We start from the raw sequence: 21,125 nt of genomic DNA, 5'->3' as shown, positions 1-21,125 counted from the left end.
CTTCTTGAGCCCGGTTTCAGAGCATAAATGTGCCTATGCTAATGAGATTCCATCAAAATGGACCTACTTGGTCCTCAAGTGGAGAAGGGATGCCCATCTAGATCAGGGAACTAGGTCTGAATGTGGAGAATTGACAGCCTGCAAAGCTGTCCGATGCAGGCAGATGTCCAACTACATGACGTACCTGCTGTTTGTTAATCCTGAGATGCTATTGCCTGGGACTAGGCGGAACCTCTTCACAACCGCCTATGATGAGCTCAAAGACATCCTCAGGGACAACGATCCTGCAACTATGGAAGAGGAAGGGCTTATTATGCAGAGAGTAATCAGTATCATGCGGGGCAAGCCAAAGAAACCTTCTGAAGAGGAGTCGAAACCAAGTTCTGAAGAAGAACCAACTGGAGGTTCTAAAGACAGTTTCGTCCACGATGCCTGGGCTCTTGCCCAAGGGTTATTGGACTTGGGTGACGACGACAAGATGTGGGAAGTGATCCAGGGCGTCTGGGTGGAGATGCTCTGCTTCTCCGCCAGCAGATGCAGAGGCTACCTGCACGCCAAGGCTTTGAGCTCAGGCGGGGAGTATCTCTCCTATGTCTGGCTCCTCATGTCATACATGGGGATGGAGACCCTCACGGAGAGGCTGCAGAGGGAGGAGCTTCCAAGACGCCAGGAAGGAAACAGCAGCAGCGCCGCCGCCGCTCCGCCGGCTTCTGCCTCCCGCAAAGGCAGTGCTTCATCCACTTCCGTGATCCACGCTCGTGCTCGTGCGGCTCCATCAACTTCCCTGGTCCATCACTCCAGCGCGTCTCCATCCACTGACGAGATTTGCATCGACATGCCTTAGCAGGTAGCGCCCGTGAAGGCTATTTCAAATTCAACATGTTCGTGATTCTTTTGTTCAGCTACTTTCCCATACAAGACTCTTTACTGATTGTTGCGGACGCTCGCTTGTTGGCATGCTTCTCCGGTTCTCCCTAGCTAGTCCTATTGTTCTTGCTGCTCATCACAATAAAAGCTATGTAATTTGTTTCTTGTTATAATGCCTTCCAGAGTTTCATCCGTGTAGTGTGATGCTGCTATTTTACTCTCTGAGTCAATGTAATATTGAACTTTGAATGGTTGACTGCCTACGGGCCTATTTCAGTACTGGCTGTTTTGTTTACATCCTATAAAATGTGTGTGCAATGGTATTGCTGCTGCTGCATCTCAACACTGGAGTGTCGTGTGGTGCGAAGGTTGGAGATCCTCCTCACGCAGAGGATCTGGTTGCATGGTCTACCAGTAAAGAGTAGAAAGATGCATCATGCATGACCTACATGGCTTGTCCATATGTCCTTCAGGTGGCTCCAGCCTTCAGACTTCAGAGCACGCAGGCCAACGTCTCCGCCCACTGGAGATACAGAAATTCTGCTGACTCAGGCATTCAGAAAAGCCGTTTCAGTTCTCGACATTGCGTCAGAGTTGGCTTATGTTTTAGTTGTTCTTCAGGGATTGAGTGGCCGTTCATGGTGTATTGGTGTGCTGCGGCAACGGCAGGCCTGAGGCCTCCGTACAGCTTCAAGGCGGGGAAGCCCGGCTGCCGCGACCTATGTCCGCCGAAGGCGAAGGTGATCAGCTGGGATGGCGTGCATTTCACACATTTCGGCAGCGGGCTTGCGGCCAAGCTCGCGATGAGTGGTGAATACTCCAAGCCCAGAGTGAAGCTGGCAAGCTTGATCCATGACGGTTCCAAGAAAACATCAGACTCTCGATGCGCCTCCATGCCTAGAGTGAGCCATGTAGTGATGGCGAAGAACTGGAGATGAAGGCCATTGTGGTTGGAGATGCTGCTTCAGACTGTCTCTAGACGTCGATGGACTCCTTGTACACAGAAGGTAAAGTAGCAATGAGATGCTCAGTTACAAGCAAAATTGGGTGCCTTTTTCTGGAATTTGTGGTGCAGTGCAGAGTTTAAAGATTTTGTACCTTGATGTACGTGCATAGACTATTTATAATAGTTACAAGCTCCCGAAGGAAATATGTTGTGCGTTGTTATTCCCTTCTAATTTGAAAAGAAATTGAAAGCAATGAAGCATGTTTGGCCTCTCATCACTATCTTCAGTACACTGTGCAGCAGTTAGGCCTCTCAGCACTATCTTCAGTACAGCCTGTACAGTAGTTAGGCCTCTCATCACTATCTTCATTAGCAGCTCTAAGAGGAGAAAAAAATTCATGATACCATATTATCACAAGTTTATGCAACAAAGCACTTCTGTATTGGATACTAGGTTCAGACTGTATAATGCTCCCTGCAGTAGTTTTCATCTCCATGGCAAAAGAAGTACAACATGATGCAGATAATGCTTTCAGTGCAGCTGTGCAGGAGACAATCAGACAAGTGTATGAAAGCTTCATGGACAAATCATCCAAGAGCATTAACCAAAGTTGTTTTCTGTTACACCAAACTATTTGTTATGATGAGTCAAAAAACCGTATGAAAATGGGGCAGTACAATATGCTATCTACGCCGGTGGAGTTACATTCTTGCAATCAGAGGAAATGCAGTAGCATAGAATGCAAGCTCGTCCTTTTTGACAAATCGTACACTGCTGTGTGAAACATCATCACCTTCAAGTGGGATTTCAGATGACACCAAATGCTGATTGCAGCGATGATGTGACGCGGGAAGCGAGAGCATTTTGAGCGAAAGCCTGGATGTTCTTCTTGGCATCTGCAAAATAATAATAGCAATGGTGTCTGTTAGATTTTGCTTGGTGCAAGTCATGCTCTGCACGACTGCACAAAGTTGTCGCAAGCTTTCAGGCTAAAAATTCTATATCCACAACAACAGGGACATATACGACATGAAAAGTAAAGTAGTGCTTTACAATGTAAATCTTTGATTAGAAATAACAAAAAATAGCTATAGCGGAGGTTCAAAGAGATGATCTAGAACAAGCATAATAGCTGATGAAATTATGCTCCTGTAGTAGCATGCCAAACTTCTAAGGCAAGTAGGCAACTTTTTATAAATACCAAGAAGCTGACTCCCTAGAACATTATTGAACAAAATGAAATCATGTAAACTTAAAACCATTATCTTCAGAGCTATTATACTTAGTTTTGATAGAAAACTATCTATCTGAATCAATCATCAGTTTCTGAGAGGTCAATCAGTTCAGACCAAATTAACTCAACCAAGAAATCTTCACTAGAAAATGAAGTTCTCAGTTAAGAAATACCTTTGTTGCACTTGGTGAAGCCAACAATGTTTGCAATGCTTAGACTCAAGCAAACTCCGACAACGAGAAGGTAATCAGCCTCAAGTCTTATGAGTGAAAATATACCGAGAACAATCCATGCAGCAGCCTGAAAACATTGAGAGGTTCCTTTATATATATTCTAAGTTTCTAATACATACTACTTATCACAGTAGTTGGTACTAAAAGCAAAAGAGAAAAAAAATTCTTTAAAGAATTGCCCTCAATAATGGTGCGAGACTGTCCTCTGCTGTCATCTACAGTATTCGGACTTAAGATAAGACTTCTACCTTCTCCAGAGAAAAAATTGATCAGCTAGATTTGTTGAGATAAGGATACTATCACAGAAACCCTAACTAAGTGCATATCATGGTATATTGTAGCATGGAGAGAAAGAACAATTAAAAGAGGGATAGCTAGTGCAAAACCTGTATGCAGGAGGATCAATTTTGTTATGGATCCTAAATATGTGCGTGACAAGAAGGGATGGCTTCAAGAGGGAAGCTAGAATCCACTATAAGTGCAACCTCTTATTCATGCAGGATGCAGCAGTTACGAAGTTTCAAGTTTTTAGCCCATGAAAAACGTGAGAAAGAATGAAGTGATAAGAAGCAGAGAACAATCCAGCCTCCACATATATAATCAAATATTAAATGCTCCACTTATATTAAGTTGCTAACCAGACTTATTCCAATTCCCCAATGGTTAGGTGCTTTTATTAACCTTTGTCAAATTAAAACTGAAACTAGGACTATCTTACTCATCACTGATAGAAAAATAGCCATACACAGCTAAAGAACAAAGACAAATAAAATTACCAAGCACATATAGCTGAGAAATGTAAGTATGGTAGCCTTTCCCTCTCCTAATTAAGTAATCTTAAGTTGTAGTTGATTGGTTTGTAAAAAATGATCACAAACAGCTAATTAAATAATATCAGACATCATGGTATCTATATATATCAAAATGTGGGTAGTCTACTATATAGACCATGAGAATCTCTATCACAGATAACAAGATCACTTACAGTCAAGTAAAGAGTCCACCAGAACAGCCATGAATCCTTCTTGTTCATCCGAGCGAGAGACTGCAAGGAACATTCAAGTTACAGCTTACAATAATTTCACACATAAAAACACAGGAATAACATCACAGACAACCGCAAGCTCGGACCTCCCCATCGAGGCACTCAAACTTCCACACGCTGTTTCCCTCATCATCAATCTCATTCCACCACCGCAGCCCGACCAAAATCCTGCCGCTCACATTCTTCACCACCCAGAAGTCAAGCGCCGCAAGGAGCACGGTGATCACAAAGATGATGACGAAGCTCTTCACAAAGAGCGAGAACAGGATGTAGAAGGCTAGCGCCGCCGCCTTGGAACCAACATAAGAGCTAACGAGTGTTAAAACACACGTCATAATTCAGCATATCACAATGTAAGATGTATGAGACGGCAAGCGGGTTACCTTGAAAAGCACATGGAAGAAGCATGTAATGGGGTTGGCATAATTCTCGCTGACCACCTGAAACAATGTCCATTTCATTATTTGTTCGAACATATCAGATCTCAACTGGGCAGAAGTTTAAGCGAAAGAGCACCGACAGACGAATCCGTTCCTACAAACTAATACAACTGCATCAATCTATCCCAGAAACTAAACCTTGGTTGACTAGCTCAGATCCCATGCCAGATGCCACACCAATCCCCTCGCATAACTGAGATTCAGAAATTGCCAAGGAAAACAACTAAATGGATCCGAATCCAAGCCAGAACTCGGAAGCCGTAACCCAATAACCAGCACCAGATCCGCGGCAAAGTTCCCGGGCGAGATCAGATCCGAGGAAGAACGGGAACGCAGGACATAGCTCGGATCCCAAATTCGCAAGTGGATGGAGATAGGAAAAACCGGGGGGCAGGAAATGGGGCTACCACCTGGCGCTGATCCATGGTGCTCGGCCCTCCTTCCCCTCCGCGGCCACCGCCTCGCGCTCTCGCTCCCCCACTCCGTCGGAAGCCACGAACGCGCGAGCTTTGGAAGATGGATGCTGTCTCGTGCCCACGCAGTCGCGCCCTGTCTGGGCCTCTGGGGGCCGGGATGTCCCTCTCCCGAGATCCAACAGCCAAGAGGTGAACTCAACTGAGAATGGTCATCAAAAATGAAAAAAAAATATAAAAACATCTCCACTAAATTTCACTCTTGAAATCATTATTTAGAGAGTCATCTACATAAAAATCGTTTTCTATATATTTTCACTCTCCAACAGCTTTTATATATCTTGTTTACATTCTAGAGAGCCATTTTCGCTATCTATCTTTGGCTAGCGAGAAATTCGGAATAGATGATGGCTATATTTGGATAACCACTTAGAGAAGCTCTTTAAAAATATGTTTTCATCAAAATCTCTATTCCTAACAATTGTGATGGATATATAGAATTTTTTGGAGTTCCTTAAAGCTGAATTGTTTTTCAAGCCTTTGCCTTCTGCAAGGAGATAAGCCAAGACTTTTTTTTTTATAGGTAAGGTAAACTAAGCTTCTCTTCTTCTTCTTCTGCAAAAATTGAAGCTATTACCACGGTATATTGACAAGAAACGTACTGGTCCATTCGGCGGTAAAGTGTGTTTCTATTGCTATATACTCTCTTCGTCTCAAAATAATTGTAACTTTAAAATTTATCCCACAAAAAATGCTAATTTTGACCTACCTACCACAAAAGACAAAATAATTTTCGGAGCATTCTGACAAAGGACAATTAACACCACATCCAGTCATCACAAAAGATAAGGAGTATTTTTGTAATTTTACATATAGTATTGGTTTGCGTGCTCGGTCCTAGAATTGTATTTATTTAAGGATGGAGTGAGTATTAAACATGTACTTTCTCCGTCCCAAAATAAATACAATTCTAAGACCGAACACACAAACCAATGCATGATATGAAATTACAAGAATATCCCCTGTCTCTTGTGAGAAGGATCCAGACACTGTCTCGTTCTTTTTGCGAGAAGACTCCGGATACACTTATCTTTTATGGTAGTTGGGTCAAAGTAGCAATATTTTGTGGGACAAATTTCGAACTCTAGATATGCAATTATTTTAGGATGGAGAGAGTAATTAGTTTAAATGCTTGGCTGTATTCCCTGCGTCCCAAAATAAGTGTAGTTTTATGAGTTGGGCACGAAAATTAAGAAGTAAAATAGTAGAGTGCGCATGAAACGAGGAGGGTAAAAAAGAAAAGAGATGAAGATAGAGTTGTATTGAAAAGCGAGAACTATATTTATTTTATTTTGGGACTTTTTGAATTCTAAAACTACATTTATTTTCGGACGTTGGAAGTATGCACCTGCTGATACGTGCGGACATAAGCACGGTGGGTGTGGATTATAATTTTGTGCTACTTCCTCTGATCATAAATAAATGACGTTCATGGTCATCTAAATTAGGCAGTTTAAACTTGGGGTTGTATGTTACTTTTGATGCGTTGTGCTTTGATATTTGAAAATGGTATGAGTAGATAATCTAGACATGTATGGTGTTATAACAGCATACTTTATAGGAATATTTATAACAAAAGTAATTGTTAAAGTTGTATTTTAGAGACCGTTGGCTCATATTTGGCTTGTGGCGTGATGTTGACAACGTGTTAGGCGTCCGAAATATTGTTGAGTTGTGATGCATCCCTGTGCGAACGGGTGCCTAACCAGGTGGCCTCATATTTGTCTAGGTATTTGTGTTTTAGAGAACCAAATTGGTTAGATGAGCTCAGTATCACTCTTCAGGTCCTAGGTTCGACTTTCGGTGAAAGCGAATTTCAGACTGATGTTAAAAAAAATTCTCTCGTTTGCCTACAATATGGGTTGCATCCTCTGTTTGGGAACGATTATTTTGACTGAAGTAATGCCTTTTTGTTTATTGTTTTGGGGCTCATAAAAATGGATGAAATAACGCCCTTTTGTTTATTCTTTTGGGGGTCATAAAAATAGACGAATGAGTTAGATGGCATCCGTACGGGAGGTAGGAATCCACTCAGGCTCTTACAGGCTGCGAAATTCTTTACCGGCCTGACGAGCCTGTGCCAAGAACATGCTTTTGCCTAAATCCACCGGCCGCGAGCACCACAACAACGCCGTGACGGGCTGGAAACTGCAAGATCATATTAGCCATGTATTATGCTACAAGGAGGATATCAACCAGCATTTCAGACAATTATTTGCAAGCGTGAATATGTGGTTATGAGTTATGACTTGCTCAGTGTAATTAGGGGCAGTAACAGATCATGGCATTAATACCCCTTCACAGCCCAACTCAATTCTTAATCATTCTTAGCTTAAAAATATATGAAATATGGGCACAGCTAGCCCAATACGGCTAAATTTTGAGATCCTTCGGCACCCCTAGTTGCAATAAATAGGCTTCCTCAGTAATTTGTGCAAATCCGATTCTCCATTCCAGTTCCTTCAGAACAATAGATCTTATGCAGGGTGTTGCGCTGTGGAGATGGCTAGAACGGGCCTTCAAGACCTACAGGGATGCCATTTGAAATTACGTACCAGCAGGCAGAAAAAGGCAAGAGCACTTGTACTGTACCATTGCCACTAGTTACAAACCAGCGTGGAGAGGAGTTTCTGTATAAAATACATATGTACATCTTCATGGCTGATTCAAACAGCATCTGCCTATTTGTGTTGGGAGCCTAGTTAGCAGCCAGCTATTGCAACTTCCCTCCAGTCTCCAGACATCCACCTACTCTCAGAAACAACTGCTTTCTGAGAAACATCTGCATTTTTTTCTATTATGGGGCTTCCAAAGGGGCCGATGGTCGGTGCTTTGGCCCTGGGTTCCTTCAAGCTGTTCTCTAGCGACTATCTACACTGCACAATATTGAATCCCGATCCCGATCAACTAAGATCAAAACCAGCTTCTGAATTTATGGCGTACAGCAGCTTCATCTGCAACTGCTCCTTGCTGTTCAAGAACCGAAACAGCCGTTAGTTGGAATGGATCAACATCTAATGGCATGCACAAAATACATGGCCCATCAAGATGTACTACTGCGGTTAGTTTAAGTCTACTAACGTTTTATAGGGGGGAAGCTTCAGGAGGTTCATGCAAGTAGCCGATGTAGGCAGGCGGTCAGCATGCTCCTCCATGCCTGGAACACCAGCTCTGCATTCAAGGGGAGACAAAAAAATGAAGTTAGGAGAGCATTATGCAAATCCCATCTCAATGGATGGAACATAAACAGGTAGATGTAGCAAACCTATGAATGCAAAATTTTGGTTCGAGGTACTGGAATCCAAGGAGTGGACCACGAGAACATCCGGTCACAAACCTGTCCATTTATTTGCATCAACATAAAACATCTTTCTAAAGGCGAGCCTTGATTTTAAATAAAAATGTCATTAGTATACTTCCACTAGTCAACATTCAAGTATTCAACAGCTCATGACATGCAGTCATAGTGAACATGTGCTACCTTACATGCCGGAATTCAAAGAGATGTCTATAAAAAACAGAGGCACATGAGAAACAAACAGGTGCTAATGCAAAAGCGAACTTGACAACATAAGTAATCCTCATTAGCATAGAAAACCACAACTAGAATAATCGTTAACATCTTTAGCTCTATCTGTTGGTCCAGTGATAAAGCCCCCCCTCTCCCCCACTCTAACACCTGGGTTTTAGGGTCGGAGTGGCTAGAGGGGGTGGTCTAAGTTGGTATCAGAGCCAGGTCCCGGGTTCGAAACCCACCGGCCACGCATTTCTTCCACTGCGCGATTTCCCCTGCGGGGTTCGCTGAGACCAGCAGCCACAAGCGCGGCGCAGCGCGGCGCGGCTCGCTCGCCGTAGGGGGAATGTTGGTCCAGTGATAAAGCCCCCCCTCTCCCCCACTCTAACACCTGGGTTTTAGGGTCGGAGTGGCTAGAGGGGGTAGTCTAAGTCTATCAACTAAATTTACAGAGGATAATTTCTTCAAAAACAGGAAAAGGATAACCATCACAGGAAGGAAAAATTAAACCGAGTAGATTAGGCACCAACTTGAGAAATTTTTTCTGATTGTCTGAACTGAAGCTCTTCAGGACTTCCCAAAACATCTCAATGACCTCGTGGTCCTGAAAGAATGTTAGATAGGAATTAAAAAAATATGACCTTTGAATGTGAACCTCAAGAAACCCACCTAGCAGTACAAAAATAATGATAATTCTGGACACATATTGTTACAGTCCTGAAGCGGGTAGGCCCAACAGGGGGACCATTAAGGCCCACGCACAATGTAGCACGTGTTAAACAGCAAGTGCACCCTCTAGAGGGTGATTACTTGCCCATTAAACTGTCTGGAGTCTTCTAATAGGCTGCTTAGGGGTCAAGTCATGTAGTCATCTCTATAAACATAACGGGAGCTGTAGCTATTAGAGGCAAGAGAATTAAGGGGTTAATCTCCCTCCCTCCCACTCACTCACTACCATGATGTTGCTGCCCACCAGCGCCATGCCAGCAGCAGCCTGTTGCCTCCTACTCCCTCCCCTCGTAGGGCCAGCTAGCCCTAGTGGAGCCGTTCACCCACTCCTTCCTCCATTTTTTCTCCAATCAACCTAATCCCTGCTTCACGAAATTTTGCCCGTAACTCATGCTGTCAGCTAGTTTGAAGCTAAAAATGGGCTGTCTGTAAATCAATAGGGTTGCAGATTTACATGTCATGTAATTCAGTACGGTTGCTAGGATACATTTGAGTAACAAAAAGATGGCCCTTGCTACATAAGAAAGCAACACATACCGGATGATATCCTGCAGAATAGTTGGTGTTTGACCGCAAGTCATCAATATCCAAGCTTTCCAAAGAGCCAGATATGAGAACCTGCAGGAGACAACTTAGTAACATAGATAAGTAAACAAGGTAGGAATATATACTATAGTGATGTCAGAAAAAAATTACCATTTTAATCACCAGAGACAGAGAATTAAGCAATGTAGTGTTAAGGTTACTGTTGAATTACCTGAATTTCATGTTCATTGAACATATCAATCCAGTCTTTTGGTATAAGCTGTTGAAAACCTCGCAAGAAGTGTGTACTTTGTGCACGAATCTATGATTGAAATCAAAGCAAATTATTGAGCAAAGCATTCCCATGCAAGAAAATAGCATACCAACAATATTTTTACCTGGTAGTTTAACCGATGATTGGCAACAAGATGGATAAAAGTAATAACATTATCATTAGTAACACGCATGTCTCTCCCACCAGGGAGAAGTTCTTCTTCACACTGTTCACCATATTCATTATTCACAATGACAAAATACAGTTCCAGCTCTGAGATATCACCGTTGTAATGCTGAGCAGGGGGGAAAAAGAAATATCAGGAGGAGGCATTTTTGAACATTAGATTGACAGAAACTATGTCAATGTATTTTATACCTTTAAAAATAGAATATGTCGATATAATTCTGGATCCAATGAAGGAAGATCATTTAAAAAATTGTACCTGATAGATGAGTAGAAGATCATATACACAAGCTAACATCAACAAAAAAAATGTATAACACAAACAACATAATAAAATGAAAACATATGACACACCCACACACACACACCCAGAAGAGAGGGAGGGAGAGGGAGTACTTTTGTTTCAACTTGCTCAAGAAGAACGTCGCAAATGGCAAGTCCACAAGTATGCCCTCATACATTGCCTGGAAAAACATGAATCAGACATACTCCCTCCGTCCGGCAAAGACTATTTGTTTAGCTTTTAAATTTTGTCCCACAAAGACTGTTCATTTAGATTGTAGTAAAGTCCATCTAATTAAAGCAATATCAAATACCAAGAAATAATTGCATTGAGAAGGGCATGGAGCCAATCAAATGTTCAAGTAGATGTTACTTTTCTGGTTCCAATGCATTCGCATTTATTGAGGATCTAGGGAACCAAATAAGTAGCACGGTCTTCAATCACAATTGCTATAGTTAATTAGGGGTAACATGGTCATTTTCCACCGCTAGTAATATGTCTAAAATTTTCTAAATGAACAGTCTTTGTGGGACGGAGGGAGTAGATCATAGCCCAAATCATGAGAACTTTTAGGGATCCACCAAATCATGAGAACTAAATTAAGAAGATGCATAGCAGTCAAATGTGCAATTGGAGAAATTTGGAACCAATATTGATAAGTATATAAGAGATAGCATCACACAGCACCCAAAGTTGAAAATCATATTATTAACTCTTGCACGGACATTCCTTCACAAAACTTCTGCATGGAACTACATAAGCACCCAAGAGACTAATAGATACTCCCATCTTTTCATTATACAAAACATATACTAGTTTTTTATATCCTTTTGTCAAAACATAAGGCATATATCAAAATTTTAGGATGTTAACTTGCTCTCCACACTAACCTTCCCTCACTAGTCACTATTAACAATTTATGAGTAAACTTCTATAAACCATTCTCTCGTATTCTCAAGACATTTAACACCAACACATCAGTCATTTTTTCAAGCAATTTCTTGGTTTCATGGGCTCCTTTAACCACCATGCCCAAACCTAATACGCCTTACAAAAACAAAGGAAGGAGTACTGTATTTGCAATAGCACATTCATGGATCTGAGTATCCCTAGCTCCCTGAGTTCCAAGAGCTGGAGCTGGGGATAAACTGAAGGTTGATTCCCCTTTAGACTAAAATAAAGACTTAAAAGCACTTTATTTTAGACCACAAACTCCTGCAGGAATCTAGGAGCTAGGTCTAGTACCAGCTTAGCAATGGGAAAAGGGGGGCATGATCAAAATACCTTTCCAAGGAGACTTCCAAGAAAATGGAAATATTGCAGGTGTAGTTCATGAACCAATCCTGATGCGGGGTTTGGGTACAGAAGATGATCAGCTGTCTCCTAAGAAAGGAAAACCAAAAATTCCAACAGAAGCCTGTGAGGTCTTTTCCAAACTGTAAACCAATAAATGCATATAATTGCAGAGCACCTGTGTTTGTGACACAAAAAGATAAATATATTTGTGAAACAGGAATCTACAAGTAAACTTAATAATATGCAACAGGTCACATTGGATGAACGAAGTCATCTAAAAAAAGATGCCTTGGCGGTATCTACGTGAGCTGCTCCTACAGAAGCTTTCTATGAACAACTAGCCTTGTCCATGCGAGAATGTTGGTCGCATTTTTCTATTTTGTAGCGAGTCTGTGGCTCTGTGCTAGTCTCTAGTAGAGGGTGTGTGTCTAGGGTAGGGATCTTCTTTGCCCTGCCCTTTGTACTACTACTACTACTACTACTACTACTACTACTACTACTACTATTCTTAATGAAATGATGCACACCTCTCACACCTCTCCTGCGTGTTTGAGAAAAAAGAGCGGATACCTTGAAGAGACCATACTGTACATCAAAAGCAGCTCGAGTGATATTCTCCATGAAATCTTTGAAAATTCCACCACCATCAATTCCAGCCTCTTCCTCACCATGCTCATTAATAAATGACACTCGAATCTACATACATCAAGAATATTTAAGTGTCATTACGAAAATGTAACTGTTTCATATGATATTTAGCAGATCATTGTCAATCATACCGGTCCTTTGAGATCTTCTTCAGAAAGCAAACTTAGCTGATCAAAAGCATCTTCCAGAAGTCGATTTCTTCTTATTTTGAACCGATGTCTTGTCAATGCAGAATGTGATGCCGATTGTCTAGAACTTGACAATTGGGACTACATGTAGAAAAAAACAATCTTTTAAGACATTATCCTAAAAGATGTGCCAGTCTTATCAGGAGCATATCAGCTGGGAACAGCATAATTATTACAAATTGCTCCACAACGGAAACAATGCACATCTTTAGCCTATTGGTGGGTCTTTGTTCAGACCCATGTTAAAATTCAAGAGCAAATCAATCCGTGTAAACAGTGCTTTGGTCATTTTGTGCAATTCCAGCTGAAACTGTCCAACGTAACAGCACCTTTTTTCCTCCGAATTTCGTCAAAGCTTCTAGCTATGTTTTTGAGCAATTTGCAACAATTAAGCTGTTTTCAACCAATATGTGCCTGTCTTATTCAGCACCATTTACATGATAAATTTGCAGTAACTTACAGTGAATATTTTGACTCTACTAGTAAATGGCGCCAAGAAAGGAGCAAGCTTTATAATCTCTGATGCTCGAGTATTGCCAAGTATTGCCTGAGACACATATGCACAGCCTTAGTAGAACACTTGAAAGACAGTTCAATTAATAAAACAGCATAGGTGTTCACTACCTGAGACACAAAATTTTCACTTGTTGCTTCTTGAGAATAGAAATCACTTGCAGAAGTGAACGGGAGTCGGCTGTTCCAGTCTTGCAACTGCAATTAGGTTGCAATTTTAATTAACCTAATGGACAGCTATACAGTCAATGGAAAGAGCTCACACGAAGACAAAATTCATATTAATCACTAAGAAGGAAAACAAAAATAAGTGTAAACAAAAAAAAAGCTCAAACATCTTGTAAATGAAGAACCATCAAATGGCCCAGGGAAAATTCGAAATTCAGGACACAGAATCATGTGTGCACATCCCTAAGACGGACCAGTATGAAACAAAAAGAAAATTGAAACTACAGTATCATTGTAATTTTGTCAAGACTCAACATAAGAAGTATGATTCAAAGTACTACAAAAAAAGAAACAAAACCTGCAAAAAAAATGAGAGTTCAAACAATCCTATAAAAGGAAACAACAGGGTATGCAGACAAGAGTGCCAACCTGTGTGAGTAGTTCAGATAACCCAACCCTAGCTCTGGTTTTGACATTCTCCACTGACAATTTTTTGAGGCCTGAAGGGTTGGGTGCCACTTTCAGAGTAGAAGAGGAAGGAATAACCCACAGAAGTTGCCATAATGCCTGCAGACTTAATGCATTATTCAATTGACACCAACAACACAAAAGGTGCAATGTAACATATGCAAGTCAAATGTTACCAATATTACAGAACAGCAAAGATTGTGTAAGTTTGCTACAACTATGATGTTTCAAAAGATTGTGTATTCAACACAGCAAGTAAATGCTTCCTGGCAACACAATGTAGCAATACTATTGCATTATTCTACCTGTTTTAAAATGAGAACCAGGGACTTCAAATCATTAAGTGAAAGAGGTTTCTCCTGTTCATAGAACTCCCCATTATCAATGATCTTCAACATGTGCCTGGTACAAGGTGCAAAGACAAAGCATCATAAGCATATGAGGAAATACAATGCACTTCTACTACATTCCAATAGCTTGACAATATATGCTATTAGAAAAAAAAAGAGCAAGAGTTTTCAATACATGAAAAACTGCCTTACTTGTATATGGGACAGAATACAGACATGGGCAGGAGCCAACCAGGAGCATCTGCAGGTAATGAAGATGCAAACTTGGAAAAATATGGCCATCTTCGGTTTTCATGGCATCGTTTTATAAAATTCCATAGTGCAGGAACAATTTCAGTCCGGTACGCCAGCACAGTCATAATCCGCTCTAGAGGGAATGTGTTGAATGTGACATGAAGAAAAGCACAAATAGATCCTACAGCATCCACTTCAGCATCTGACGGTGCAGAAAGATCAGAATGGTCTGTGCTTAATCTACCTCTGAAGAGTGCATTCACCTATGCATTACACAACCTCTGGTCAAACTGGATAAGAGAATATGGAGCCCAATGGTTAATAAGGCCAAGAACATCAGCAGTTGTTTAGGATTCATACCAAATGTTGAAGTAGCTTTGAATCAATTGCTGTAGTTATCTGTCTTTCCAAATCAACATCAAGACCATTTTTAACATCGACATCCATAGGCATCTCATCATCATCATCTGCCCCTGTACGTATTTTAAGAAAAACTCATATTAGAAGTTTAGAACTTAACTCAACACAGCTTAACCAATTAATCTGATCTTTTTGCAATAATCAGATCCCACAGGGAGCGTAGTCCTAGTAAATAGCCTAGTAATTGGCTTAACAGGGATGATTATTGGCAAGGTACATGACTATGCACGGATGAAAAGGAGTTACAGCCTGTTTAGAAAAGGATATACTTTTGGGTTTCAATCTAACCCTAACTATTTGAATCCTAATACATCATCCAAATTAAGCCCCAAGTACCTTTGAATAGTTATCATTTCCTCTCAGATAGTTGAATAGCTCCTCAAACTGAATTATTTTCTTCTAAGATCAGAATATCAGGCCTGCTTGGTTGGATGCCAAAATATCAGCATGCCAAAACGTGGGCGTGCCAATTATTTTTTGCCAAAACCTTGGCAAGTTTAGAATAGCATTTGGCTAGGTGGGCTGCTTTTTTGGCCTTCAACCAAATGAGTGTCAAAATTTGTAAGCTTGCCCATATTTTGGCATGCCAACATTTTGGAAGCGAACCAATCAGGCTCATCATATCCATGTCGATCAGGGCCCAAGGCATTTGAATTCTGGAGCTGTGGTCATGTGGGATAAATACTCTATCACTTTGCAAGGTAGGTTCAAGCTGCGTCTGATTTGTCCTAATCCTGAATCGGCCAGTTCAATGAATAATCCATAAGTATAAATGCACAAAGGGTTCATCACAAAACCTATGTTTCATGTAAAAGTAAATGAAGTGCACTGCATGTTTTCTCCCAATCACAGCTCACAAGGACCCCCAATAAAACTGAATGGTGCCAATACTGCTATGTAAACACATAGATTACTAAACCATCACACCAACACTAGGTTCTTATAATTCGATGGCATGTAACTTACTTTCCGTAGGTGACGTGACTGCTGGCAACGTGTCTAACAATGACGTAGAAACGGCGATGATGTCAGCTGCCTGGTTTGGAAAGAGCATACATGGAAAATATTTATAAACCAAAACATTACAGATGTGGAAAACAACAAACCAATACCCATTTTAGCCATCACAAGAAGAAAAGATTACTTTTATTAGGAACCATTAAGTAGAGAGGAATAAATAGACCCTGCTAAGTTCTAAAGACAGTATAACTCATATAACCAACATAGAAAATGAATAAATGTCATTGACTAACTATCAAAATTAGATTATACACTAGAGTCGGGCATCTGAAACTAGAAGTCCCTATGTTGTGGAAAGATTTTAGTAGAAGTCTTCCTCACATCCATAACAGAACATTTCTTGTCAATTGAATAAACCAATCAACTAGCCGGCTAGCCGCAATATATAACGTCAGCATTACCAAATAAAATCTAGTTTACCATATGCCCAAACAATTAGACCAACTCCACAAGAAAATGAAAAATGTTTTAAAATATCATGATCGTGTGTCAAGAATGTAGACCGCTAAAGAGATCAGACCTGTAAAGAGGCTAATGGGGTACCGGTAAACTATACTCTGAATGAGCAAAAGTGGAAGCAAGTATTGAACTCAGATTTATAATCTTTTCACAGAAGAAAATAACAGATGAAACATCTACATTGCAACTAGCATAATATGATCATGCAGCCTAAGTGGTGAAACAAAGCAGCAGTAACCAGTAACAAACAACTTGCTAATCGCCATAGATAATTGAGCACTCAAGGATATTAAATTAATATATGTCTGGACCCAAAAATGCTTATCTGAAAGAGTGAAGCCTTAAAAGCTAAGTCTAGGATAGGGACCTACTCATTTTCCCAGCACAACGCTGATTTTGGTGAATTTTGACCTTAAATAAAATGCAGTGAAAACACAAAAGGTAGAAGTAGAACACCTACTGTGTCAGAAGCAAAATTTGCATCGGACAAAGTCGAGGTTGAAGCTTCAAGAACATTTGCAAGGACACACGCATATCCTGGATGATTAACTGATATATCATTTGGAAGAACATCAGCAAGACTGGGCAAAAAGCAGGCTATTTGATGGATATAATATTTGCTGATTCCATTAACTGTGAAAACCTGGAGTATAAAAGCAAGCATGTGAGATATATTACCGATGAAATAATTGATCAAGGCATTTAATTCCTCAAAGAAACTAAACTTTTTACAGGGATATCGTTCATATTAGAGATTAATATTATAGTAAGACTTGAGACTCCACAACAATGTGTATCAGTCATAGGAAATATTCCAAACAGGAATGGCCAAACAAGAAAATAAGGGAAATGCTGACCTTCTTGAGTTGCGGCAAACGATGCCATAGAAATGGGATGGACAGAAGCTGAGAGGAGAAACTCCACCTTGGATCAACTACTGGACAACAACAAGGATGATGGCCAACATGTGAAGCAACAAGCATGAGAACTTGTTCCAGCGCAGATGCACTATCAAATTGCCCAAAATTTCTGTCCTTTTGCTGAATCATGATCGTATCCATCAGAGAAAATCACAGAACAAACTATTGAGTATTGAAGTATGGTACGGTTATTACAGCCAACTCCATTTCCACTAGACAAATGGTGTTTTCCCCCTCAAACCTACCAGAAAAATGAATGACAGAACAAGGTTTGCCTAAAAAGGTAAGCCTGGTTGGTACGCATGTTTCGGTTGGTTTCTCACAGTTACATGAGTGCAACATGCCTAAGGTGTTACAGAACAAAACACCACAGTTTCATGTTTAATCATAAAGGGGGTTGTTTCTTAAAATTGAAACCACCAATTATATCAAATAAAGGAAATAGAGCCGTTTGCCCTTGAGTAAGTGCAATTATCACTTGTTTCTGGATTAATATATCTTCCAGACAATGGTATAGAATAAATAGAAGACCATTGCACAGAAATAGAGACAGAACTTACCGGTACAGATATAATAATGCCCCGGAATAAGCAATAGATCTTTCTCCGCTGAAGATACCCAACTACTTTGCAGTTCCATGGAAGTTTAGGATTTATTAAGCAAGCTACAGTTTCTAGTAACGAGACAGAAGGCACTGATGTGCTTACAGGTGCTGTCAAAAGTTGGCTACCCCAATCATGCCTGCCAAAACATAAAACCAAGTCACATGTGCTGATGCTAATTTTTGCTGCAGACAAGCTTGCACATGTACAGCGGGGAGTCTCCCGTCAGAGACAAAAGAAGATACTTTCACATGTGGTCGCAAACAATTAATTAAAGCTAAAGAAGAATATCCCCAAAACCAGTTTTGCGTAATTGAACTTGCCTCTTTTGATAGACTGCTTGCACACAGATGAGTGCAAGTTTTTTTACTCTGTGAGCAACAAGTGGTTGCTGTGAGGAGTCATTTACACCAGCAAAGAGAGTTACAGTATCTCCTGCAAAAAAAATGGAGAATAAACAATTACAGACAATGGTACAGGAACAGGGAAAACAAATACAGATATCATGATGAGAAGATTGTGCGCAAGTTAAATGCAGGTCATAACAAATATTATAAGAACCAGAAAGATCCCAAAGAGTTCAAAAATGCAATAAAACACTAACAATCTATTCAAATTAGCTCTTCCAAATTAAAAATCATTATACTATCCATCATGTAAATCAACATCAGTTTAGATGCATCCTCATCCAAATCAACATTCGTTGTACTACCTCTCATGATTTGTGAGGAGTAGAATTAAGTAGGAGTAAAACAAAACCAGAACAAAGAGTACACCTGAATGCCTTGATTCTATTTTCCTTTACTGTTTCTTAATTAGAATCTTACTCCTAAAGTAGGTCTACTAAAATTTTTTTAGGTTGCAGTATAAACAAGATGCAACTCAAAATTTTCAATTTTGGCACAGGGCAACCTAAGCTCTAAGAAATAACAATAGAATATTTGCATACAGTGGAAAAAAAGGAACAATTTGAAATAGTATTATGATACTTACCACCACGTTTAACATATTGTAGCAGCAAATTGCAGACTTGACAAAGTATAGAAACATCATTGTCTTCATTTGCATTGAAGAAAAACAGCAATTGACGAAGAAAGTCAGAATTAGTGCCAAAGATGTTCCTGTTTTAGCAGCAAGGTAATCAGAGAGCTTGAAGATGAACAGGGTAGGATGTATCATTCAGGTTAGGTAATGCATACCAGTCAATCTTCTCACAATGCTCCCCGAAAGTAGAGCAAAAGTTCTTCCGAATTTCTGAACGTGCCAGTTCCAAAGCCTTCTTACCTCTGAAGAATTTCTGCAGCTTATAATTAGTCAACTTCCATATTTTGTGAACTCAAGTATCTGTACTTAAGCAGACTATAATGATCATATCCAGGGGCATGTAAGGAAAATGTAGCAGAGCGGCTCTTCTCTAAAAGACAGCCAATGATGGTTCAATATGATAAAATGCAAAGATGCTTACATAGGCGCTTAAAGAGAGAGAATATTGGCTGTATCATGAAGTGCATACAGAAGAGCCCTAACTTCCAACGGGAGAAGTTTAACATGTGTGCTTAGATAGTTAACAAAATAAGAGACTATTTAAGCATCAATTTCCACAATGCACACAATCTTCTCTTACAATTTTCTTTTATGCTGATTAGTAGCACCCAACTCTACAGGATCCCTTGAAGTACCAAACACCTTCTCAAGCGGTGATGCCACTCAAGAGCACCCATGCCCTCCCATGAGTCCGCTATTGTAAACAAAAACAGGTGACTAGTGATAAGCTCCTTGTCAACTCATGGTGTCGCACATAGCCTAATCCACAGAGGCAAAATAGAGGACTTCCCCTCATATTGTAACATCCGAAAAACCAAAAGCCAGGACATACTATTAACCCACATGAAATGACAAGGCGAACACATGCATGAACCTCCCCCATTGTCAACTTGCCTCATCACACCCAACAAACCAACAGGAAACTGCCACAATTTGTCGAGCAGGTATCACACCCCTGATTTCCCATGTTCCCACCCAATAATGCAAAAGAGATAAAATTTCTTCAAATGCAATCACAACAGATATCCATATCTTGTGTTGACAGGCAGTGTGGACCCACACAATGTTCATTCCCCTCAGGCCAATCTCATCACAAAAACAGAAAAGGAAACGAGCCAATGTAATCACATAGTTGCTACGGTTGCTCAAGCTAGAGGCCCGCCTTTATGCCCAGACGCATACAGCTCTATCCTAACACAGAATCCCGTCTCCACCAAAACTAAACAAGTTGAACCATCACCATTTGACAACGCCGACAAGCCCATAGCCGGATCTCAATGCCCATCACACTACAGAGCTAGCTAGCTAGCTAGCTAGCTACACCCCCACCCGATCGCGCTGCTGCAATACCTAGCCCCTAGCCACACCACGGGCACCGGCGCGAGTCGTGAACAGACCTGTATCTTGGTGGCGGATGAGTTCTGGAGGCGGAGGCCCTGCCGGCGGCGCCGCTCCTCGCGCGTCTGCTCGAGCAGCACCTTGCGGTCGCGCTCCTTGCTGCTCCGCCCGCCGAGGTCCACCCGCCTCCGCGCCGACGGGTCACCGGAGAAGAACATCGCCGGCTCCCCCAACCTGCCTGCACCCACGCGCCCAAGCCCGGGGCCCCCACCGGCCACCGAAAAAGAAAAAAAATCAGCAGAAAAATCGCAGAAAATCAAACAGAGTTCGCGGAGAAGGAGAAAAGCGCGGGCGATCGGATCGGTACCGGAATGAGGCTCGGGGCGCGATCGGGGAGGCGCTAGGGTTTGGGGAGCGCGGGGAGACTTCGGGAGGGGGGCAAAGCGAGGGGGGGGGGGGGGGCGGCGCCGGCACGAGACGAGCCGCGCGCACGGACTTGGGAGGGGAAAGAGGAGTCGAGACGGTGGGGGCGGGTGCGGGGGCGAGGCTTGGGATTTGGGAAGACGGGGAGAAGGGCGGGTAAATTGACGGGTTTGCCCCGCGTTGGCCACTGCGCGTATGCGGGGGGCTCTGCCTGCGCGGCTGCGCCTGGACGCAGGCAGTGACGTGGGGTGATGCGCGCTGACGTGGCCGGGCCTGCGGCAGTT

General features: G+C 41.5%; 2 protein-coding genes across 10 annotated transcripts; both read right to left on the bottom strand.

Annotated features, from left to right (window-relative positions):
- Window positions 1-1,286: 1,286 nt before the first annotated feature.
- LOC120697510 (Golgi apparatus membrane protein-like protein ECHIDNA) lies at window positions 1,287-5,390 on the bottom strand. Of its 4 annotated transcripts, XR_005684513.1 has the most exons (8): window positions 5,174-5,364; window positions 4,710-4,766; window positions 4,413-4,616; window positions 4,267-4,326; window positions 3,222-3,348; window positions 2,589-2,710; window positions 1,966-2,108; window positions 1,287-1,860 (listed from the first exon to the last, which is right to left on the bottom strand). XR_005684513.1 is itself a non-coding variant. In XM_039980768.1 (7 exons), the coding sequence occupies exons 1-6, from the start codon at window positions 5,189-5,191 to the stop codon at window positions 2,622-2,624; spliced, it is 555 nt and encodes a 184-aa protein (XP_039836702.1). In that variant the 5' UTR covers window positions 5,192-5,364; the 3' UTR covers window positions 1,947-2,108; window positions 2,589-2,621. The 4 variants fall into 4 exon arrangements, 3 of the variants coding, with proteins under 3 accessions (XP_039836702.1, XP_039836703.1, XP_039836701.1); XM_039980768.1 differs by lacking the exon at window positions 1,287-1,860 and having other exon boundaries at window positions 1,947-2,108; XM_039980769.1 differs by lacking the exons at window positions 1,287-1,860; window positions 1,966-2,108 and having other exon boundaries at window positions 2,362-2,710; window positions 5,177-5,390.
- Window positions 5,391-7,417: 2,027 nt separating this feature from the next.
- LOC120697509 (E3 ubiquitin-protein ligase UPL6-like) lies at window positions 7,418-20,943 on the bottom strand. Of its 6 annotated transcripts, none has more exons than XR_005684512.1 (28): window positions 20,786-20,943; window positions 20,478-20,656; window positions 19,236-19,333; window positions 19,030-19,157; window positions 18,360-18,471; window positions 17,995-18,175; window positions 17,372-17,554; window positions 16,975-17,157; window positions 16,002-16,071; window positions 14,976-15,088; window positions 14,574-14,878; window positions 14,337-14,433; window positions 13,993-14,130; window positions 13,507-13,593; window positions 13,343-13,429; window positions 12,826-12,963; window positions 12,617-12,742; window positions 12,035-12,133; window positions 10,864-10,931; window positions 10,660-10,726; window positions 10,406-10,576; window positions 10,240-10,329; window positions 10,020-10,100; window positions 9,284-9,357; window positions 8,505-8,576; window positions 8,321-8,410; window positions 7,852-8,209; window positions 7,418-7,765 (listed from the first exon to the last, which is right to left on the bottom strand). XR_005684512.1 is itself a non-coding variant. In XM_039980762.1 (27 exons), exons 2-27 carry the CDS (start codon window positions 20,634-20,636, stop codon window positions 8,143-8,145), a joined length of 3,084 nt encoding a protein of 1,027 aa, XP_039836696.1. In that variant the 5' UTR covers window positions 20,637-20,656; window positions 20,786-20,943; the 3' UTR covers window positions 7,429-8,142. The 6 variants fall into 6 exon arrangements, 4 of the variants coding, with proteins under 4 accessions (XP_039836696.1, XP_039836699.1, XP_039836697.1 ...); XR_005684511.1 differs by having other exon boundaries at window positions 7,522-7,765; window positions 7,832-8,209; XM_039980762.1 differs by having other exon boundaries at window positions 7,429-8,209.
- Window positions 20,944-21,125: the final 182 nt, after the last annotated feature.

This window comes from Panicum virgatum, chromosome 3K (assembly GCF_016808335.1).
Source record: "Panicum virgatum strain AP13 chromosome 3K, P.virgatum_v5, whole genome shotgun sequence".
Taxonomy (NCBI): Eukaryota; Viridiplantae; Streptophyta; class Magnoliopsida; order Poales; family Poaceae; genus Panicum; species Panicum virgatum.
Note: the sequence above shows the minus strand (reverse complement) of the source record. Positions and strands in the feature narration are given on the sequence as shown.